Source organism: Heterodontus francisci, chromosome 8, assembly GCF_036365525.1.
Source record: "Heterodontus francisci isolate sHetFra1 chromosome 8, sHetFra1.hap1, whole genome shotgun sequence".
Taxonomy (NCBI): domain Eukaryota; kingdom Metazoa; phylum Chordata; class Chondrichthyes; order Heterodontiformes; family Heterodontidae; genus Heterodontus; species Heterodontus francisci.
The window spans coordinates 23,071,472-23,093,718 of record NC_090378.1 but is presented as its reverse complement, the minus strand read 5'-3'; the positions used below and the strand labels follow the sequence as shown (position 1 = coordinate 23,093,718).

The window sequence follows — 22,247 nt, the reverse complement described above, 5'->3', positions numbered from 1 at the left end:
GGGATCCTGCGCTTTATAAATAGGGGCATAGAGTACAAGAACAAGGAAGTTATGATAAACCTGTATAAAACACTGGTGTGGCCTCAGCTGGAGTATTGTGTCCAGTTCTGGGCTCCACACTTTCGGAAGGATGTTAAGGCATTAGAGAGGGTGCAGAAGAGATTCACGAGAATGGTTCCAGAAATGAACTTCAGTTACATGGATAGGTTGGAGAAGCTGGGCTGTTCTCCTTGGAGAAGAGAAGATTAAGAGGAGATTTTTATAGAGGTTTTCAAAATCATGAGGGGTCTGGACAGAGCAGATAAGGAGAAACTGTTCCCAATGGCGGAAGGATCCAGAACCAGAGGACACTGATTTAAGGTGATTGACAAAAGAAGCAAAGGTGATATGAAAAAATCTTTTACGCAGCGAGTAGTTAGGATCTGGAATCCACTGCTTGAGAGTATGGTGGAGACAGATTCAATCGAGGCATTCAAAACAGAGCTGGATAATTCACTGAAGAGAAAATTTGACGTGCTATGGGGAAAAGGCAGGGAATAGGACTAGGTGAGTTGCTCTCGTAGAGATCCAGCACGGACACGATGAGCCAGATCGCCACCTTCTGTCCTCTATAAATTCAATGATTCTATGATCGTGCCTTCAGCTGCCTAGGCCCTAGGCTCTGGAATTCCCTCCCTAAACTTCTCTGTCACTTTCCACCTTGCTTTCCTCCTTTAAGATGCTCCTTAAAACCTACCTCTGACCAAGCTTCACTGTCATAATACTGTCATAATATCTCCACATGGCTCAGTGTAATGATTATACTCCTGCGAAGCACCTTGGGATGTTTTTTCTATGTTAATGGTGCTATCTAAATGTATGTTGTTGTATTGTACCTTGGCTAGAATTCCACTTGGGTTTCTTCCAGACAGGAGTTTCTGATCTATGTTGAGTGTTGAAAAGAGTAGTGGCAAGGGGGCCAAATGATGGAGAAATCACTAAAAGTTGCACTTCAGTACCTCCAGTGGCTGGATAAAGCACGTGTAAACTGCACACCTCTCTGACATCAGCGTTGTTATGGACATAAGTGATGTATTTGTTTAATGTAAGTTGTATTATGGGTTTGACTCAAAATTACTGTGATTTCCAATGGAGCGAAAAAGGGGCAGAATGTTGCCAGATCTCCGTTCTGCTCCAAATTGTGAAATGGCTTGCCCCAACCAGCATGCCCCCCACTTTGCAGCCAGTGTGGCGCAGTACCGCTGTCCTTGATCCGAGGCATTTCAGGGTATGTATGCCTATAATGGGCCGTTATGTACTCCATAGTATCGTATGACGGCATTAAATGCAGTACTTAATGCTGAGCTGCATAAAATGCAGATAATCATATCTGATTTAATGTGGGAAAAACAGGCACTTCACCGCAGTATTAAAGAAAAAGGAAAAGCAAAATTCAATCAAGCAAAGCCTGCAATGCATAGAAACAGGGAAGTCATTACTTCTAGATTCTTGACATCTCTCTGCAGTTTAACTGGCACCTGTAAGAGATATGTTCCAAACTAGGAAACCTAGTAACTGCTTTCTGTTAACAGCTGAGGAAAACCTCAACACAGCACTGATTCCCAGAAGTCTTGTGATGCCTCCAACATAGTCAGGTTTACTATATTAGTGAAAATTAGACAATAATGGTCAATCAGTTTGGCAATCATTTATCTGAGATCAGAGGAGTGCATTTGGAATCAGAGTTCAATATGGTGGAATGCTTCGAAAAAGAATTGAAAATCATTTGTACTTATAAATGTTGGTATACTGTTACTACTGAGAGGATTTTCTTTTAGCTCTGAGAGTGACATGCTATTAACTGATGTATCTTTTCAGTGTGTTTTTCCCTTGATGAATTTAACATCCAGTGTTCAGTTTAATTAGAGTGGTTTACCTCCTTCTGGGTCCGTGCCTCTTCCACACAAGGGTCTGATTGATAATCTGATGCCTCGGCCCCTTTCAATGACCACTCGTCATGGCTACCAAGGAAGCATGAAATAATGATCTGAGGACAACACTCTGCAAGATGATGTGGTGGCTTTTACTCTAAACTGTTGAGCAGAGCTACCTCCAAAGATTGTGTCACAAATTAAGTAACATAGCCACAAGTAAATGATTTTGTAAGATGGATAAATTCATTGTCATTATTCAGGAGGTATCGCAGCTTATATGGTAGGATTTTTTTCATTCAGAAATTTTGTTTTATTTTCCTGTTTTTTTGCAGATGAGTTCCTCTAAAACTGCTTCATGAGCTGGGAGTGTGTGCTTTGGCACCCTGACTATTCTTGGGTATTAACAACTGAGATGGGAATCTTGTACTTTTATGTTGGTGGTGTGCCCACATTGATAAAATATTTTGCATGTGCATTTCAGTTTTGCCAAGGTTCCTCTTTTCCATTGGATTCCTACTGGAAAGGATGGATACAAGCAAGAAATTTGTTGGATTCACACTATCTATAGTAACTTCAAAATGGCTGCCTATACTCTGAGAAGCCACTTTGTTGCAGTGTGAATTCTGCAGGTCTTTAAGCCTAGGGTAACAAGAACTCTGAGTCAGGAATATAAAAAGTAAAGAATGGAGAGAAAACTCTTAACAGAGTCAAAGTGATAAAATTGGCGAAGATAAATAGAGAAAGAAAAGCAAGTAAATTGACATAGGCACAAGAGTAAATCCAAGAAAGCAGTGTGAGCATAAGCAAAATGTTATTTTATATTAAGTTTTTTTTTCCAAAAACCAATGCACACATAATTAGCAACACACGCAAATGCACAAATTGTTTCCCTATCTGGTGCTTTCAACTTGCGTGTACACGGAAAAAGAATAAATGCACAGAAAATGTGATGTACAGGAAACGTTTGATTAGTACATGGTTGTAGATTTCATTGAAGCATAATCATTTGTATAATGTTAATCAACTCATAGTCTTAAATTAAAATGGAACATTTTATATTAATAATCATATTTTCCATTTATCGTAGTAGTAAGCACCACTGGCAGTGGAGCAGTGCACAATTTCTCTCCCAGTTGTTACAGAATTGAGGGAACACATTCTCTGTTGCCATATTCCATGTTAGTTGGGCCAGATTAGATTTTTAAAAAATTATATTTAGGAATAATTCTGCTCTTGTAAAGAATGCCTGCTTTTTCTACAGTGTGAAACAAAACTCATGTCTGTTGGGACTGACCAATTCATGTGTGACTCCAGTGATCATTAATTGTGATCTTTTCAGCATTGTTATATCAATTACACACACAGTCAGTGTGTATGCTTCACTGAAGGGAGATGGACATTATCTTGCTTTGTCCATTGCTATATAAGCAATGAGATGTTTCAATTTAATAGCTTTCTAGTCACGGTAGAATAATTTTCAGCTTGCTCCATTTTTAGTTTGTGTGTGTTGTGAATGAGTGTAATAAATATCATGTTTATTTCCAAATTAACCAATTTTTAATGGAAAATATATATTTTCGAGTGAAAAATGATGCCACGTTTTTATTTAATATTGCTTTTTGGAATTAACAGAGACTTGGACAAATGCTGTACTAAGTGTTTTTGTTCTCCATCTCAGAAAGAAGAGGGTAAAGTTAAAGGCCAGCTTAATAACTCAGACTCCACGCAATATATTCGAGAACTAAAGGATCAGATAGAGGAGCTGAAAAATGAGGTAGGTGATAAAATCTCAAGTTGCTTACTTTCTGTTAATCTTTTCTATTATCTATAACATTTTTTTCTTATACAAATCTTGCCTTCTGAAAAGCACAGCTGGTTCTGATGTAAATCTACTGGTGCAGCTTTCTGCTGTGAACTTATTAGCATACATCTTCATGAGATAGCAGCATTCTTTATCTTATCTTCCCTTTCCTCATTTTTTACCCCTGCAGCGTTAACTTACTCTTAGATTTATTTTGGTTTATTGATCATTCCTCTGTAATGTTTCATTGTCATACTTGCAGAATCATTTTAAAGTTCGTTGTCACTTGAGTTTTTTTTGTTCAACACCAATTCCTATGACCATAATTACTGAGACTTGAGTTGTATTGGGACTAGTGAGAGTTCCTGTAATGGAGGCGACTTTTAGTCAGTAGGGTTGCATTATGAGGCATCACTGAATTATAGATAAAAGGAAAATGAATCGGATTTGATGTGTTTACATAAAAGAATTTACATGTATAAACTGCATGATTTTAAACATCATGGCTGAAAATGATCTCTGCAATCCTGCAGTGGCCAGTGAATAGATATTGTATAGATTATTTCACTGCTAAACCAGGCATGTTGTTTTTTAAATGAGATCTAGATGAATTTTTGTTTTGTTGTAATTTTTCTCATCAAATCATTGCCCCTTCTAACCTCTCCTGAAGGAGTTTACTTTTGGCTGGGGTATGGTTCCAGAGGCATTCGGCAACCTCCAGTACCTCTCACAAGGTGCCTTTTGCATGTGAGCCTTGACTGAGTATTAGCAGATTATTCAACCGTGAGAAGAAGGTTGGTATCACAGCTGAGACCAATCTTCTCCTCAACCAATGTTAGCATATGCACTTCCAGCAGGGCTTGTTGGATAATGAAAACAAGGGCCAGCCGTAGGCAGTTTTCCCTCCCAAATAATTTTATAGCAAATTATAGAATCTTGACTACTGCAGTGGCTGAGAGCAACTAACTGAGCACCGTAACTGGGAACTTTCCAATCTGTAGTTATTCACCGGATTCGCTCACTGAGCCATCAGACAATATTTTTAAAAAATTAAACTTGAGACATTTATCTGATTTGGGTTTTGCTATGCACAACTGCAACATAGCTGAAAGAGTGGGCAGATAGTCTTCTCCCAGATGTCTGCTGGTGTAGCTGTGAAACTGACCATTAGGAGTTACTTGAGAATGGCTGGGGTCACTCGCCCTTCTATTTTTACCCCTCTTTCCGTGGGAAGTACTAAGCAGCCCATTATCTCCAGCCATCTTGTATAGCAATCGGGCTGTGAAAGATCATGGGCACGGATTTAAATCCAAGACTCCATGGTGCAGTGTGATAAACTTTACTGCGCCACCACAGAGCTATTGATATTGGTATCCAACATATATTCAATAATTTTACGTTATTGAATGTCTATTGTGTTGTTTCTGTTATAATTTTCAATTTGAATCTTACAGCACAGAAGGGGCCCATCATGTCTGCACCAGCTCTTTGAAAGAGGTATCCAGTTAGTCCCTCTGCCCTGCTCTTTCTCCATAGTCTTATCCAGTTCCCTTTCTGAAAGTTACTCACCTCCGGCTGTTTTGCCAATTACTTTAAATCTGTGCAGTCTAGAATCTTAAATCTTCCTTTAAACTTCTTTTCTCTAAGGAGAGCAGTCCCAGCTTCTCTAGCCTCAGTATCTCCTTTCTAAAGTGTGATGCTCAGAATTGGACATGATGCTCCAACTGAGGTCCGAACCAGTGATATGTAAAGGTTTAGCATAACTTGCTTGCTTTTGTACTCAATGCCTCTTTTTATAAACCAACGATCCCATATACCTTTTTAGCAATACATGCGATCCGTATTTTGTCAATTTTGTTAAATTATAATTGAAATTCAAACTAGCAATTTATGTGGTACTAATCAAAAGAACCCTCTTTTTGGTCAAAGTTTCCTTATTTACGATGGGCAGATTTATTAGTGTGTTGCCGATGCCATTTCTTTTACTTATCCTTCTCTTTCCTCTCCCGAAGTCATTGACTCCCTTAATTGGATATGGTCCCACAGAACTTGCTCACCCTCTGATAATTCACCCAAATGGTTCTTGTTATATGTAAGCAAAAATAAGTAGGGTTGACAGGCTAATCAATTGTGGAGGGTATCACAATTGAACCCAGTTCTGTCCTCACTCAATCTCCACATGCTCACTTCTAGCAGGAGTCACTGGACAGCAATAACAGATGGAAACTGTGGTGGGTTTTTAATTTTCTTCTTCCCCTGTGCTTTCCCCTTGGTACAGCATCACTTAGGCAAATTGTAGTTTCTTTACGACTGCTCTAGTTCAGTGCAAACTAACTCAGCAAAAATCAGTTAAGCCTGGAACCTCATGGTTTGCATGGCTTAGTTATTTACTGCACCAACTCACTGAGCTGTCTCAGTAGCTCACATTTTTATAAACTATGTTGATGAATTGCTGCTAATGTTTTCATTTTCCATTTGTGGTTAAAACGTACTGCTCTATATTTCTTAACTGACTACGTCTTTACCTGTGAGCTACTTGGGGGGAGCAGCGGAGGGGAAGGGTGGGTGGGTGCAGTTTTACGAAGCCATGGTGGTAACATAGTTTGTATGTGTTCATTCTGAGATAACGCTTTCCCGTCATGCTGGTTGCCTCTAAAGGCATAACTGAGATCAAGAACTCAAAATATGGGGAATCACCGTTACAAAACTGTGTCCTACAAGATCATTACTTGTGGTGCAACATGTTGAACAACACCAGGTCACATTTATCAGTACTTACTTTCAGATAGTTATGCAATACTACTTGCTTTAATGTTATAGAAGGACGATATAAATGTGCAAAACATCCGATCAATGCTTTTTGAACAGTCCAAAATTACCAGCTTGTTCTATATTGTATTGAAAAGTGTTTGTGTTCAAGATAGTAGGAAGGAGAGGAGTTACCTCAGGATTATTTGCCTAATCTGAAACTTATTTAGTGACTGTCTTAGTAGTAACCCCTGGGGTCTGAACGTATTTGGACCGTCAGTATTACAGATATTTGTCTTGCATAATCTCATAGTAACTGACATGCTTTTTTGCTCTGCGAATTTCTTTCTTCCCCTCCCAGGAATCAAGATAGTAGTCGGAAGCATTAAACCTAGCCAATTCTTCCTCTTGTCCAATCCATAGGTTAAGACCAGCTATCCCAAATCTTCTGTCACTCAAGCTTATTAGTTATTGATGGAAGACAATTAATGTTTTTTTTTTTGTTTATTGGCTTCCATCCCATAACCTAATGCAGTGTCAGCCATGGGTAACATGCTTTCAGGACTTTGTAGCTGCCATTTTGTGTTCCTCCATTCCAAATCTCTCCAGTATTAAAATCTATTGTGAAAACAGAAAGCATGGAGAGATGCAGCAGGTTAGAAACACAAACCAGTTGACCTTTTGGTTATGGACCTAAAGTTCCTCTTATGTCATGCGTGAGGAGGTCATAGTTCTCTTTGAATCCAAAATTGAGGCTATATACTTAGCTCCTTCCTACTCTCCACCACTTCTGCTGCTGACAGGCACTACCTCACAACACTCTTCTGTCTGTCTACCCACAGTCCTCATCTGTTACTGCAGTACTTGTTGAATGCTGTACTGTTGAGAGGTCCAGATACAATGTTAAACTGTGTCTCCATCTGCCTATTGCAGGGCTCAAATGGGCAGTAAAGAACTCATGGCACTAAGTGAAAAAGGAGGAGGAGATTTTTTAGTGTCATTAACAAAATTCCTTTCTAACCACCACCAAAAAATAAACTAACTGGTCATTTATCTCATTCCTATTTGTAACAACTTGCAATGTTCATAATTACTGTGCGTTTCTTAACAACAGCAGTAACTACTTCGGAGTAATTTGTTATATGTGAAATGCTTTGGAACATTTCTGTGATCTGGCAGCATGCTAAATATCAGCCTTGGCTTAGATTTAGATTTAGAGATACAGCACTGAAACAGGCCCTTTGGCTCACCAAGTCTGTGCAGACCATCAACCACCCATTTATAATAATGCTACACTAATCCCATATTCCTACCACATCCTCACCTGTCCCTATATTCCCCTACCACCTACCTATACTAGTGCCAATTTATAATGGCCAATTCACCTATCAACCTGCAAGTCTTTTGGCTGTGGGAGGAAACCGGAGCACCCGGAGGAAACCCACGCAGACACAGGGAGAACTTGCAAACTCCACACGGGCAGTACCCAGAATTGAACCCGGGTCGCTGGAGCTGTGAGGCTTTGAGTCAAAAGGGCTTGGATTCAAGTCCCATTCCTTGACGATATGATCTAGGCTGACACTTCAGTCCTGATGGAAGTGCTGCGGTATTGGAGGTGTTGTGTTTTGGATAAGATGTTAAGTTGAGGTCCCATCTGCCTGCTCAGGTCAATGTAAAAGATCCCTAGGAACTATTCAAAGAAGAGCAGTAAGTTCTCCACATGTCCTTGCTGATATTCATCCTTCAACCAACAGCATCAAAACATCAGAACAGAGCAGATATCAGTAAAAAGAGATTTGTTAGAAGTTAGATGGGATGCCTGAGAGGAGAGGATTGTCAATTTGTAGAGGATGATTTAAAAAATGGCAGAAGTATTTAATAAGTACATCACATTAGTCTTTCCTAAAGAAAAGTATACCAGAGAGGAGATTAATCCTGAAGTGGTTGAGAGGTAAATGAGCATTATTAGAAAGGATAAAATGAACACTTTAGATGAGTTAAAAACAGAAACTGCTGGAAATACTCAGCAAGTCAGGCAGTATCTGTGGAGAGAGAAGCAAAGTTAACATTTCACATCTATGACCTTTCATCAGAGTGGGACAGTTCTGATGAAAGGTCACAGACCTGAAACATTAACTCTGATTCTCTCTCCACAGATGCTGCCTGACCTGCTGAGTATTTCCACCACTTACTGTTTTTATTTCAGATTTCCAGCATCTGCAGTATTTTGCTTTTAATTTAGATGAGTTAGTTAAGCTAAGGGAAGACAAAGTATGATGGTCTGGTGGGATAGATCCGAGGATCCTGAAGGAGTTGAGGGAGGAAAATTGCAGATGTTCTAGAGGTTATATCACACGGCTTTTTGAGTGTGAATATCTGCTGGAGGATTGAAGTGTCGTCAATGTAGTACTGATTTTTACAAAGGGAGACAGAGATAATCCAAGTAATTATAGAACAGTTGGCTTAACATCTGTGGTAGGGAAAACCATAAGGGATTTTATTAAGTATGAAAATAGTTAGAAGTAGCACGGATTTCAAAAGGGACAATCATGCTTTGCAAGCCTCATTGAATTCCTTGAGGAGGTATCAGACATGAGACTGAGGATGGGGGAGAGGGAGTGGCTGCAGTATACGCGGACTTTTGAAAAGTCTTTGACAAGATTCCACATGGAAATTACGAGAGAAGATTAAAGGGTATGAAATTTTGGTGAGGATAATGAACTGGATAATAAAGAGTTTGAAGGGAGAAAACAGAGGAGGAGGAGAGGGCACTGTCACAGTGCTTGGAAGTGGATAGTGGTGTCCTCAAGATTCACTTCTGGGGGCCACTTCTGTTCACTGCATGTAATCTTTGATTTGGATCTAGGCCAAGAGGAAGTGTTAACAACATTTGCAGATTATACCAAAATAGGAGGTGCATTTAAATGTTTAGAAGATCAAAGGAAACTGGGGAAATAGGTTAAAAAGCTACAGCCTGTGTAAAACCTTAAGACCTCAGTCGTCGTACTGTGCAATATTGAGCTCTGCATTATGGGAAGGATAGTGAGGCTTTCAGGAACGTACTTTTCTGATTCACTAGGGTGTATTGTCTGGTATGAGGAAATACAAAGACAAAAAATTGTTCTTCTTTTGTCAGAACTACACAGATTTTACATACAAACATAGAAAATAGAAGCAGGAGTAGGCCATTCGGCCCTTCGAGCCTGCTCCGCCATTCATTATGATCATGGCTGATCATCCAACTCAGTAACCTGTTCCCACTTTCGCCCCATACCCTGTGATCCCTTTAAACCCAAGAGCTATATCTAACTCCTTCTTGAAAACATACAATGTTTTGGCCTCAATTCCTTTCTGTGGTAGCGAATTCCACAGGTTCACCACCCTCTGGGTGAAGAAATTTCTCCTCATCTCAGTCCTGAATGTTTTACCCCGTATCTTTAGACTATGACCCCTGGTTCTGGGCTCCCCCACCATCAGGAATATCCTTCCTGCATCTACCCTGTCAAGTCCTGTTGGAATTTTATAGGTTTCTATGAGATCCCCCCTCACTCTTCTGAACTCCAGCGAATATAATCCTAACCGACTCAATCTCTCCTCATACGTCAATCCCACCATCCCAGGAATCAGTCTGGTAAACCTTCGCTGCACTCCCTCTATCGCAAGAACATCCTTCCTCAGATAAGGAGACCAAAACTGCTAACAATATTCCAGGTGTGGCCTCACCAAAGCCCTGTATAATTGCAGCAAGACATCCCTGCTCCTGTACTCGAATCCTCTTGCTATGAAGGCCAAAATACCATTTGCCTTTTTTACCGCCTGTTGTACCTGCATGCTTACCTTCAGCGACTGGTGTACGAGAACACCCAGGTCTCGCTGCATATTCCCCTCTCTCAGTTTATAGCCAGATAATAATCTGCCTTCCTGTTTTTGCTACCAAAGTGGATAACCTCACATTTATCCACATTATACTGCAACTGCCATGCATTTGCCCACTCACTCAACTTGTCCAAATCACCCTGAAGCCTCTCTGCATCCTCCTCACAACTCGCCCTCCCACCCAGTTTTGTGTCATCTGCAGATTTGGAGATATTACATTTAGTTCCCTCATCTAAATCATTAATATATATTGTGAATAGCTGGGGTCCTAGCACCGATCCCTGTGGTACCCCACTAGTCACTGCCTGCTATTCGGAAAAAAACCCATTTATCCCTACTCTTTGTTCCCTGTCTGCCAACCAATTTTCTATCCATCGCAGTATACTACCCCCAATGCCATGCGCTTTAATTTTACACGCTAATCTTTTATGTAGGACTTTGTTGAAAACCTTCTAGAAGTCCAAATAAGCCACATCCACTGGCTCCCCCTCATCAACTCTACCAGTTACATCCTCGAAGAATTCCAGTAGATTTGTCAAGCATGATTTCCCTTTCGTAAATCCATGCTGACTCTGTCTGATTCTACCACTGTTCTCCAAGTGCTGTCCAAGTGCTCTGCTATAAAATCTTTGATAATGGACTCTAGAATTTTCCCCACTACTGACATCAGGCTGACTGGTCTATAATTCCCTGTTTTCTCTCTATCTCCCTTTTTAAATAGTGGGGTTACATTCGCTACCCTCCAATCTGTAGGAACTGTTCCAGAGTCTATAAGAATCTTGGAAGATGACCACCAATGCATCCACTATTTCCAGGGCCACTTCCTTAAGTACTCTGGGATGCATACCATCAGGCCCTGGGAGATTTATCGGCCTTCAATCCCATCAATTTCCCCAACGCCATTTCTCTACTCGCACTGATTTCCTTCAGTTCCTCTCTCTCTAAACCCTATGTTCCCCAACATTTCTGGTATGATATTTGTGTCCTCCTTTGTGAACACAGAACCAAAGTGTGCATTTAGTTGGTCAGCCATTTCTTTGTTCCCCATAATAAATTTTGGGCAATATAACAACATTTTTGAAAGGACAGGAAATGATAGATGGAAGTAGATTTTTTTCTGGTAGTTGTGGAGTCAAGAACAAGGACCCACAGGTGAAAGATTGAATGTAAGTGATTTAGAATGGAGGGCAGGAGAAACCTCTTCAGTGTTGTCAGGCAGTGAAATTCACATCTGGGGTTAGTGGTTACAGCAGAAGATATATCAGCATTCAAGATTAACTTAGGTTGATGAAGGAAAAGGGATGGAAAGGGAAATGGGAGCAGGGTGAGTAAATGTGATTTGAACTATTTGACCATGTGGAGGGTAATCACCGGCTCAGACTAATTGGTCTGTTTCCATGTTGTCACCTCTATATTTCTATATAGGAAGTTTTAATCGAGGTGGTTAAAATTTTGATGGGTTTAACAGATAGAAACTGACTTTCCAGTATTTGAAATGTCTAGAATGAGGGAACATAGATTTGGGAGTAAACGGAAGAGATTTAAGACAGCAAGAACAATTTTTTTTTAAACAAGATCTGTGAAGTTTTGGAATGCGCTGTTGGCATTCGTGATTGAAGCAGAGACCATGTCAACATTTAAGGATAGGTTGGTTGGATGGTTGTAGGAATAAGAAATACAGGGCTATAGGATAGGGCTGGCAAATGCAATTAGCACCTCTACTTGTGTAGATGACAACACAGTCCAGTTGGGATGAATGGCCCCTTTCATGTTATAATTTCTAGATAATTCTGTGACAGAGGAATGCCATCGAGATTATATAATTTAAAAAGCACATTTGAAAGTTTTTATATATATATATATATATATATATATATATATAGTTTTTATTTTCTCTGACTCTATTTTTGAGTAACCTATCCATATGGAAGTCATCATTGTAGTATCTTCAAGTTTAATCAGCAGCCCAAAAATGTGTAATCTATTTACAACCTACAGTCTACGCAAAATGACACTAACGGCTACTACACAAGCAAACTTGACTTATCTGCAGGGACGTCACTGTAATGTAAGTTCTAATTGGTATTTTTGCAAAATTTTGCCTATTGAGCAATAAAGTGAAAATGTCAGTAAAAAGGAGTTCACAGTAATAGAGGCCATATTGATGGCAGACATCAAGCATTTCAGTCGGTCTCAAACATCCAACATGCGGAGTGATTCCAGTTGAAGTTGTTTATTTTGTCACAGCAAGAAATGTGAAAAATTCAGTGTGCAGTTTGTCGTAATTTAAGGAATGCTTTTTGTGACATTCATAAAACTCAATCATTGTGGAAGAGATTTGTAACTTTAGTGTTATCCTTTTAAACTGTAACTTAATGTGGAAATGAAGCTTGATTGTCACTGGGCAACAATTGATACTCGTCAAGAACTTGAAATACTGATGCATTGTTGTTAGGATAGCTAATGCAGAATGACCCTAGTGTGGCCCTTTTGCTATCAGCAAGGCAATCTGTGATTTTACTTCTCCAAATATTCGTGGAAAACTAAGAGAAGCAAAGTTGCACATTCATCTTCCTGAAGATAGGGATGTGTTCTATGTGAAATGTTGACCACAACCGCCTAACAGCCAACTCCTAAGGAGGGAAACGAAAAGAGACTTAACGCGACAGCTACGTTAGCTTTCCTCATGAATAGATTGTCGAAAGAAGCAGAAACTTCTTTTGTTAGATTAGATTGGTACTCCGTTTTTGAAAAAATTTATAGATTGAACATTACCTTGCCATATAATACATAATATCAAATTTTATTCTAATGCAAAGTGTAAATGTTTCTATTTTTTAAACGTACCATCATCTGACTTTTTAATACGTTCTTTTATAGTCACTTGTCCTCACAAAAGCTCTCTATTGTGGGCCTCTGTAGATTCCAGTGCAAGAACGCCAAAGCAATTAGGCTACCTTGGACAATGGCTCTTTTTTAAATATCATGCTTCACCCATTATTCTTTTACACCTCATAACTAAAGCTTAAGCATTGTTATACCAAAGTTGTCACAACCGCATGAGTATTAGACAAGCATTTTGACCATTAATCACCATGATTTGTGTTTGTTTATTTCTGATGAACTCATTGCTGCAATTTCATTGTAAGGGCTATAGTTACAATTTAATATATAAATTTTTTTTCAAAATAGTGTATAGCCTGGGGGAAATCATGTTCCACTTGCTAACCAAATTAATGACTTATTGGCTTAGTTCTTGTATATGTAAGCTTTTAACTAAACTGATTGCTTTAATACAACTGTTTCATAGTAATCAGATTGATCGGATGTATTCTGAAAAAATACATCAGTGCAAGAGAAGTTGGAGTCTTTCAGGTGCTTCTGTAGAAAGGAATTTAAATCTGTATTGTGTGTGTGAAATAGAACCACTTTCGGACTTGGATAATTTGAGTTGGGCCCTAATAAAACCTTCGATATCTTGCATGGACAAACAAGAAAGTCAGCCAGTCCTATAAGGTCAAGCTTTTGTAGCTTTATGTAAAAACAAACACTACTTTATGTTAAGACATATTGCCAAGAAGAGGCTTTGTTTCCTGTTGGGTGTTGTAAGACTCGTGTGTGCTACTTAGATTATGGAAGAGTAAGGATGTGCAAAAGATGGCCAGTGACACCACTAGCCAGGGACCAATCAAGATAGTATGTTTAGCAAGTTTAGTGGCACACCAAAAGCTACCTTCAGGCACAAGCATTGGTTTAAGAAAAGTTACTAGGTACATGCTTTTGATGATTTTAAAACCCAATGATCATGATAATTATTACTCAATACACTTCAGACATAAACTGTGATGTTTACACACACAAACTAATTGACTGATCTTTTAAATGAAAGGCTGCCTGTGTCTTTATTTTAAATTGTAAACACATTATACACAGTGATGCAGAACAACACCCCAGGTTATATACATGCTGTTAATAAATTACCTAATTTCTGTACTGGATGAAGCTTTTAAAGTATCATCTTTATCTCTGTATGTTAAAAGCTCGGATTCCTGTTTGAGTAATTTTCTTAAATTCTGCCATCTGGTACTTCAGAAGAATTGTTAGAGGAAGGTACATCTAGGAAATAGTACCTTTTATTTCTAGCAATTTTATATTGCAAAAAATTATCTAAATTTGGTTCAATTTTTTAAAAATGTTTGACATTTCTTTCTTGCTGGGAGATAGACAAGGTCGCAACACCCCACCAAGGCTGTTTGTTGACGTGAAATGCTGGAAACACCCTATTTCCCCCACCCTCTGTCAAACACCCTAGAGAAGCTTTGTTAAAAGTAATGGGTAAGGTAATAATTTGAGACCAGTCTGTAAACCACCTGGAGCTGGCGAATGCCAGGAAATTATGTTGCTACCCAGTGAAAATCCAAGTTTCAATAAATTTATCATTTCTTGTTATGTAATGGGGGAGTACCTTCAATTGAAAAGTATTCCTGGATTTGCCCTTTGCTTTTTAAGTTTTGTGGAGTAACTTATAAAGTAGAATGGACAACAATAAAACATTCCTAGAGATCATAAACCCAGTCTTTATTGCCCATTTTTTAAAAATTGAGCTTTATTTTTAATGTGAGAAAATGGGTGGGAAAATATTAGACACAAAAAATTTGATATTTTTCCTTATAGTTCAGCACAAAAGTCGTAATTTGTGACTGGGATGTGGGCATCACTAGCTAGGACCGCATTTATTGCCCATCCCTAATTGCCCTTGAGAAGGTGGTGGTGAGCTACTGCCTTGAACAGTCCATATGGGGTAGGTACGCCCACAGAGCTGTTCGGAAGAGTTCCAGGATTTTATCCAGCGACCGTGAAATAACGGCTATATAGTTCCAAGTCAGGATGGTGTGTGACTTGGAGAGGAACTTGCAGGTGGTGGTGTTCCCATGTATTTTCTGCCCTTGTCCTTCTAGTTGGTAGAGGTCGCGGGTTTGGAAGGTGCTATCTAAGGAGCCTTGTAGATGCTGCACACTGCTGCTGGTGTAAAATGCTTATTCTTGTATGTCTTTTGTATGCTATATTTTGAAGTCAAATTCTTACTCTTAGCTTAATCCTGATAGTGTATATACCAATACAGTACTGGCACCATATGTACATCATACAGCATGCAACACTACAAAAGGATAGGGACAGAGTTCACCATACAAAGGTTCAAATGCACGCAAAGAATTTACCAGCCTCTGGTATTGCTGGTGAGCTTTCCACAGGACAGTCAGTAGAAAATAAATACATGGGCTCTGTACTGACAAAAGCACTCATTTCCAGCACCCAGCCCAAAAAAAGAAGGGCTTACTTCAGTATTTGAAGGATTAGGCCAATAACGTAATGTTCTTTTTGAGTGGTACCAAATGTGAACCATGATGACAGCTACTCTTTGTGTATATCCATGTCCTGGCTGTTGAAATCTTGTTGCACAAAACAGGAAGCAAGCTAATCTCAGAACAGCGTTGGCATTTTGCAATGCTGATATAGAGCTGAGCTTCAATACTTAAGGTGGAACTGATTTGAAAAGTGAAGAGAGGCTCCTAAATGACACAGAAGACTCATTCCTACTTTTTTTTTTCCTCCCCCTTCACTCCTCTCAACTGCTTACTTGGCATGTGGTTCCACCAGTACTTTTCCCAAGTTACAGTTATTTCTCCTCATGTCTTGAAAGTAAGGTCAGGCTCTTCAGTCACAACGTGGAGTTGAATATATTTTTTTTATTCATTCATGGGATGTGGGCGTCTCTGGCCAGGCCAGCATTTATTGCCCATCCCTAATTGCCCTTGAGAAGGTGATGCCTTCTTGAACTGCTGAAGTCCATTTGGGGTAGGCATGCCCACAGTGCTGTTAAGAAGGGAGTTCCAGGATTTTGACCCAGCGACAGTGAAGGAACGGCAATATAGTTCCAAGTCAGGATGGTGTGTGACTTGGAGGGGAGCTTGCAGGTGGTGGTGGTCCCACCCAATTCTGTCCTCCTGCCATTCACAGTGCAGCCTTGCAGCAAAGAGTCACTGGAGAGCAATTGTTTTTTCTCAAGGCAGAAATGCTGAGTCCAATTGCAGTAATCCCCTTGCCACTTCATGCCAAGATCAGTTAACACAAACCAGCGATTGAACCTTCAGATTTTCCTCATCTAGGTGCTTTCTGCATTTACTAGATAAACGTACCAAGGAATTGGGAGAAGCCGCTTGCTGCTACTTTACAGACTCCCTGCCTGTTTACCCTTTCATGATGGTACACTAGTGTTACTGGGTTAGTAATCCAGAGAGCGCAAGTTCAGATCCTACCATGGCAGTTTGAGAATTTGAATTCAGTTACAAAAAAATCTGGAAATAAAACCTGGCCATCAGTAAAAGTGACCATTGAAGCTGTCGGATTGTCGTTAAAATCCCAACTGGTTCACTAACCAGAAGGAAACCTGCCTTCCTTGCCTGGGCTGGCCTATATGTGACTCCAGTCCCACACCAATGTGCATGATTCTTTATTAATTGCCCTTTGAACCAACTTAGCAAACCACTGTTATTTCAAACAAATAGGTATCCACCACCACGTCAGGGCAAATAGGCAGTGCTTACATTCTGAGAATGAATAAAATTAATTTGAAACGGTAGCAGTCTAATTTTTAAAAAATATTTTCTATCTCCATACACCGGTCTGTGCATTGATTTATTTACCAGTTCTGTTCTGTAATCAACCCCAGAAGGCATCCAAGTACTATCCATGTGACATACTTATTGATTTGTGTGTCTTTTGCTGTGGGGCAGTACTAGATCTACCCTGCCTCCGCCATACTGCACAAGTGAGATTAGGAATTGAATTGTGGGCATGAACATACCATTTACCAACAGCTTTGCTTACTTCATAAAATGTACACTCTCCAAATAGGGTGATAAAACATAATGGTAGGCTAACAGACAAGCTGCCACAAAAGGATAGATACTGGTTGACAACATGATCACCCGAGGTGGGTCCCAAAGAGGCCTGAAAGTAGCTCATCTACCTGCCATCTTGGCTTTGTAATAGTGTGTGGCAGAGTATGAGATTAGGAGCATAAAAAATGTGTTAACAGAATTAGATAAATGTATATCTCCAGACTGGCCAAGAGAGTGTGGGAAAATGGCGCACTGACACGGAGCACAAAAGTCCGAGTGTATCAAGCCTGTGTCCTCAGTACCTTGCTCTATGGCAGTGAGGCCTGGACAACGTATGTCAGCCAAGAGCGACGTCTCAATTCATTCCATCTTCGCTGCCTCCGGAGAATCCTTGGCATCAGGTGGCAGGACCGCATCTCCAACACACTGGTCCTCGAGGTGGCCAACATCCCCAGCTTATACACACTACTGAGTCAGCGGTGCTTGAGATGGCTTGGCCATGTGAGCTGCATGGAAGATGGCAGGATCCCCAAGGACACATTGCACAGCGAGCTCGCCACTGGTATCAGACCTACCGGCCGTCCATGTCTCCGCTTTAAAGACGTCTGCAAACGCGACATGAAGTCCTGTAACATTGATCACAAGTCATGGGAGTCAGTTGCCAGCGATCGCCAGAGCTGGCGGGCAGCCATAAAGGCGGGGCTAAAGTGTGGCGAGTCAGAGTCTTAGCAGCTGACAGGAAAAAAGACGGAAGCGCAAGGGGAGAGCCAACTGTGTAAAAGCCCCGACAACCAATTTTTTCTGCAGCATCTGTGGAAGAGTCTGTCACTCTAATATTGGCCTTTATAGCCACTCCAGGCGCTGCTTCACAAACCATTGACCACCTCCAGGCGCTTACCCATTGTCTCCCGAGACAAGGAGGCCAAAGAAGAAGATATGATGAACACTACACTGCTCACAGAAAACATGCACAAAAGGAGTTGTAAACCTCTAACTCCATTAATTCTTGTCAGATAATCTATATGCATCCCTACTGAATGCAGACTTGGAGTAAGTGCCTATTCCATTGGCCAACTAGTCCCACCATCTTTAACAAATGAGCCCATTTGTTGTAATCAAACAAAATATATTTTATAAAAACTGACCATTCTGACCTTCCCTTTTGCCATCAATTTGTGCTCGCCATCTTTTTTCACTTTGCCTCACATCCACCTCCCCCACCCTACCCAAACATAATCACGTAAAATGGTTCCAGCATTTAGCCATTAAATGGGGCACAAATTGTGACAGAAGCTTAGTCATATTCTTGAAATTTGAATTGCTATCATAGACTTATGCACTAAGCTCAGTGGAGGAAAAGCCAGGAAGAAAGGATGTTGAGCTGAAACCCAATGCTCCCCATAAAGAACAAAATAAAATCAGTTCAGGTCATTTTAAAGAAAATTTAAATGGTGAGAAGTCAGGAAATAGTTAATAGCGTGATCGAGGCTTGAAGAGAAGATAAAAATAATATAAAATGTGTCGTCGGTATTTTGTCTTATTTTTCAGAAAGGAATTTTCTTGCTATCAAATTCCTTTCAAATACAAATGCAATCTAAGTCATACCTAGACTAAAAAGTATGTGATAATTATTTTATTGCTATTAAGTTCATTGCGTACAGCCTTCTGAATCTCATTCAGAAAGCATGTTAAAATTCTTCCATTTCCTGAAATAAAACCCATTTGAAATACCTGAGAAATTAGGGTAGGCTCAATAAGGCTGCACTCCCAGGGCAAAGTCTTATCAGATGGAAGTGTGCCAATGATTGGGATGTAGCACAATTGCCCCAATTCTCTGACCTGTGTTCCACTTCGTGAGGCTAGACTTCAAGACTGGACCTCATCTTTTTACCTATTGACACCACCCTCTCTTTCCTAAAACTTTTACCAAGTTGTCTGTCCTTGGTATAGGGCTTCAGAGCGTAGATTTATATTTCACCTTCAGTGTTTTAATATTTTAGGCCAAGCAAATTAGGTAATTCATCCAGTTTTGCAAGTGGGTCTCAGAATCTGTTTCTAGAATAATAGATTTAGAGGAATGTGATGAAAAGATAGAGGTTTAGTTGAAGTGCAGGCTTTGTGGACCAAATGGCCTTTTTGTGTTCCTAAGTTTTCCTGTGACCTGTTTCTTGATCTTTCAGTCACCAATTACCTTGTGTAATTGAAATCAAAGAGAATTGGTAAGCAGTGAGGTGTGAACATATACAAGTGCATAGAAATAAAAGGATAGTTGAAGAAGAGCTATGGTCATTTAGAGACAAAATGGGACTTTGTGCTTGAGAACAAATGAATGGCAAAGATGTTTAAGCATTCATCAGTTTTCACAGAGCAAGATGAAAGTAGGAGTGTAGGTGTAGTCGTGGAGGGTGTGGAAGGAATCTTTTTTTAAAAAGTGAATGTAAGTGAACAATGAAAAACCAGAGAGCATACATCCCAAAATATTGAAAGAGGTTGGAAATGGATAGCAGAGACACCAGCCAAAAATCTTTGATAGCGAGAATTTTGCCAAAGGACAGAAGGGCAGCAAATGTTGCACCCTGGGGAAAGGGATAAACTTGGAATTTATAGGCCACTAGTCTTGCCTCATGTCTGATTAAACCTCTGGAGTTTAAAGGGTAGATTTTCTTCATTTAGTGTCTGGTGAGCACCTGAGAAACACAGTGTAACTGAGGTGCACTGCACCTGTGAAGAACCATGAGCTTCCTGTTTTCCTGTCCAAGGTCATTTGTATGGGCTATGCACATGTCCACCCCTCTCCCCAGGCTAGGTCTAAAACTTGAAAGCAGGGAAGGAAACGGGAGCTGGAGCAGTAGACAAATCCCTGAGATCCAAAGATCATTCAGGAAAAGGAAGGGGTGGTGGGAGGAATATAGGACCTGAGCAGGAAGATGCATGATCTTCCCCAGGACCGCTACCACAAAAACAACGTATTTAGATAGTGTCTTCAACTTAGTGAAACATCCCAAGGTGCATAACGGGAGTGACTCTCAAATAAAATTTGATACCAAGCCAAATAGAGTTTTATTAGGACAGGTAACCAAAAGCTTGGTCAAATAGAGAGGTTTTAAAGAGCATCTTAAAGGAGAAGAGAGAGAGGGAGACAGGAGAGAATTTAGGGAGAGAATTCAAGAGTTTAAGATCTCTGCAGTTACAGGCATAGCTGCCACTGGTGAAGCACAGAAAATCGTGGATGCACAACAGGCCAGAACTGGAAAGAGTGTAGAGATCTCGGAAGGTTGTAGGGCTGGAGGAGGTTACTGAGATGGGGAGGTTGAAGCCATGGAGGAACATGAAAACAAGGTTGAGAATTTTAAGATCAAGGCTTTGCTGAATTAGAAGCCAATATAGATCAGTGAACACAGGGCTGAGGGGTGAACAGAACTTGGTGTAAGTTAGTATATGGACAACAGATTTTTGGACCCCCTGGTCCATGGAAGTCCTGACACAAGCCTCAACATCAGATGTCTGCAGGCACAGATCAGAATGCTGATGAGGCTCCTCAGGATGTCCTAACATGGCACAGTGGTGATAGGACCTGCTGCAACAATTTTTCACCCATATTTCCTCTTTTCTGCAGCTGGGGAAGTCAGTGTTTCCCAGACATAATGATTTGTAAGGATTTTTCCAGAGTTGAAAGGATGCAACCATCAGGAATGATTGAGCAGTCTGGGGCTCAACATGGTCTCCAATGGCCTTATGATTGCAAGTGGAAAATCAGCCAATGTTCTTACTTGTTCCGAAGAAGGGTCGCTGACCCGAAACGTTAACTCTGCTTCTCTTTCCACAGATGCTGCCAGACCTGATGAGTGATTCCAGCATTTCTTGTTTTGGTTCTTACTTGTGATTAATTTGTAACTAACACTACTGAAAGTGAGACTGTGTGTATGTTAGGTGATGACAGTTGTGTATCCTACCACATATAAGTAGTCTGCGAAACTCACTCACGAATAATGGATATTTGGGCGCAGCACTAGAGGATGCCAAGTGCCCTTGGAGTTGTACCTTGCTAAGTAAACAGTGCAGTCATGAGAAAACATAAGTACTGCTCCGACTTCTGGAGAGGCTCTTCAAACACATCTCATGCCGTCGTGCACAAGCCACAAGAAAATGCTTGTCATTTGATCAGAAATCCTTTCCTCACGGCGAATGTTCAACCTCTCTTTATCTGTTGCCAGCTTTCATGTCTCTCTTTCTTCTATCATTACTGTTACGTTCATTGCTCCTCTCAACTTGCCTCACTTCCCCAGTTCCAAATAAGTCACACAGCACTGTTATCCTGTTGCTTATATTGTACCATGTCTAAATCCAGATTTATTACACCATCTCTTAATCATAAATCAATCTCAGGATCTCAAAATTTGAAACTCTCTACATCCCTCAGTATCCTCTTCCTCTAACAATCTTCTGGATTTTAAAATGCACCTAATCACTCCTGCTTGATTTACATGCCTCCTTTTCAATCATGGTAATACCCTGCACTGTGGGCATTGGCCCTTCATCTAGTTCCCTACCTTCAGTGTTTCAAACAGCAGAGCAGTACTATTTTAGCAGTATTTTTAATCAGTTTTATATCTTTATAGTATGCTTAGAATATGTAAGAGATAAGAAAATGGTAACTACATATGTTTCACTGATGGTGACCACCTACACAACTCATATGTGGCTTTGGAACTCAGGAATTAGATTATCATATCCAGATATTTGCCTGTTAATATTGCACAAATGTAACAAAAACTTTAATTTATGTTGCACCATGAATATTAGAAAAAAATCCTAAGGTGCTTCACAGATAAGCTTAGAGAAAATAGATGCTGATCCAGAAAGGAGAGGTGACCAAACATTTGGTTGACGAAATGGATTTTGAGGAGGATTGAAAGGTGGAGAGGTGTGTGAAATGAATTGCACAGGGACATGTGACCAATGGACTGGAAAGGCAAAAGCTGAAGACTGGAGTCAGGAACAGTATGT

General features: G+C 40.2%; 1 protein-coding gene across 6 annotated transcripts in view; it reads left to right on the top strand.

Moving 5' to 3' along the window:
• The window catches only part of LOC137372691 (ecotropic viral integration site 5 protein homolog), a 308,742-nt gene that overhangs the window by 248,133 nt on the left and 38,362 nt on the right, over nt 1-22,247 (top strand). For 5 of the 6 annotated variants that reach the window (XM_068036790.1, XM_068036788.1, XM_068036787.1 and 2 more), the window contains one exon: nt 3,592-3,687. In XM_068036790.1, the coding sequence (XP_067892891.1) occupies nt 3,592-3,687 (96 nt within the window). Of the gene's footprint in view, nt 1-3,591; nt 3,688-22,247 lie in introns of those variants that run through there. The other variant, XM_068036791.1, reaches the window with a different exon arrangement.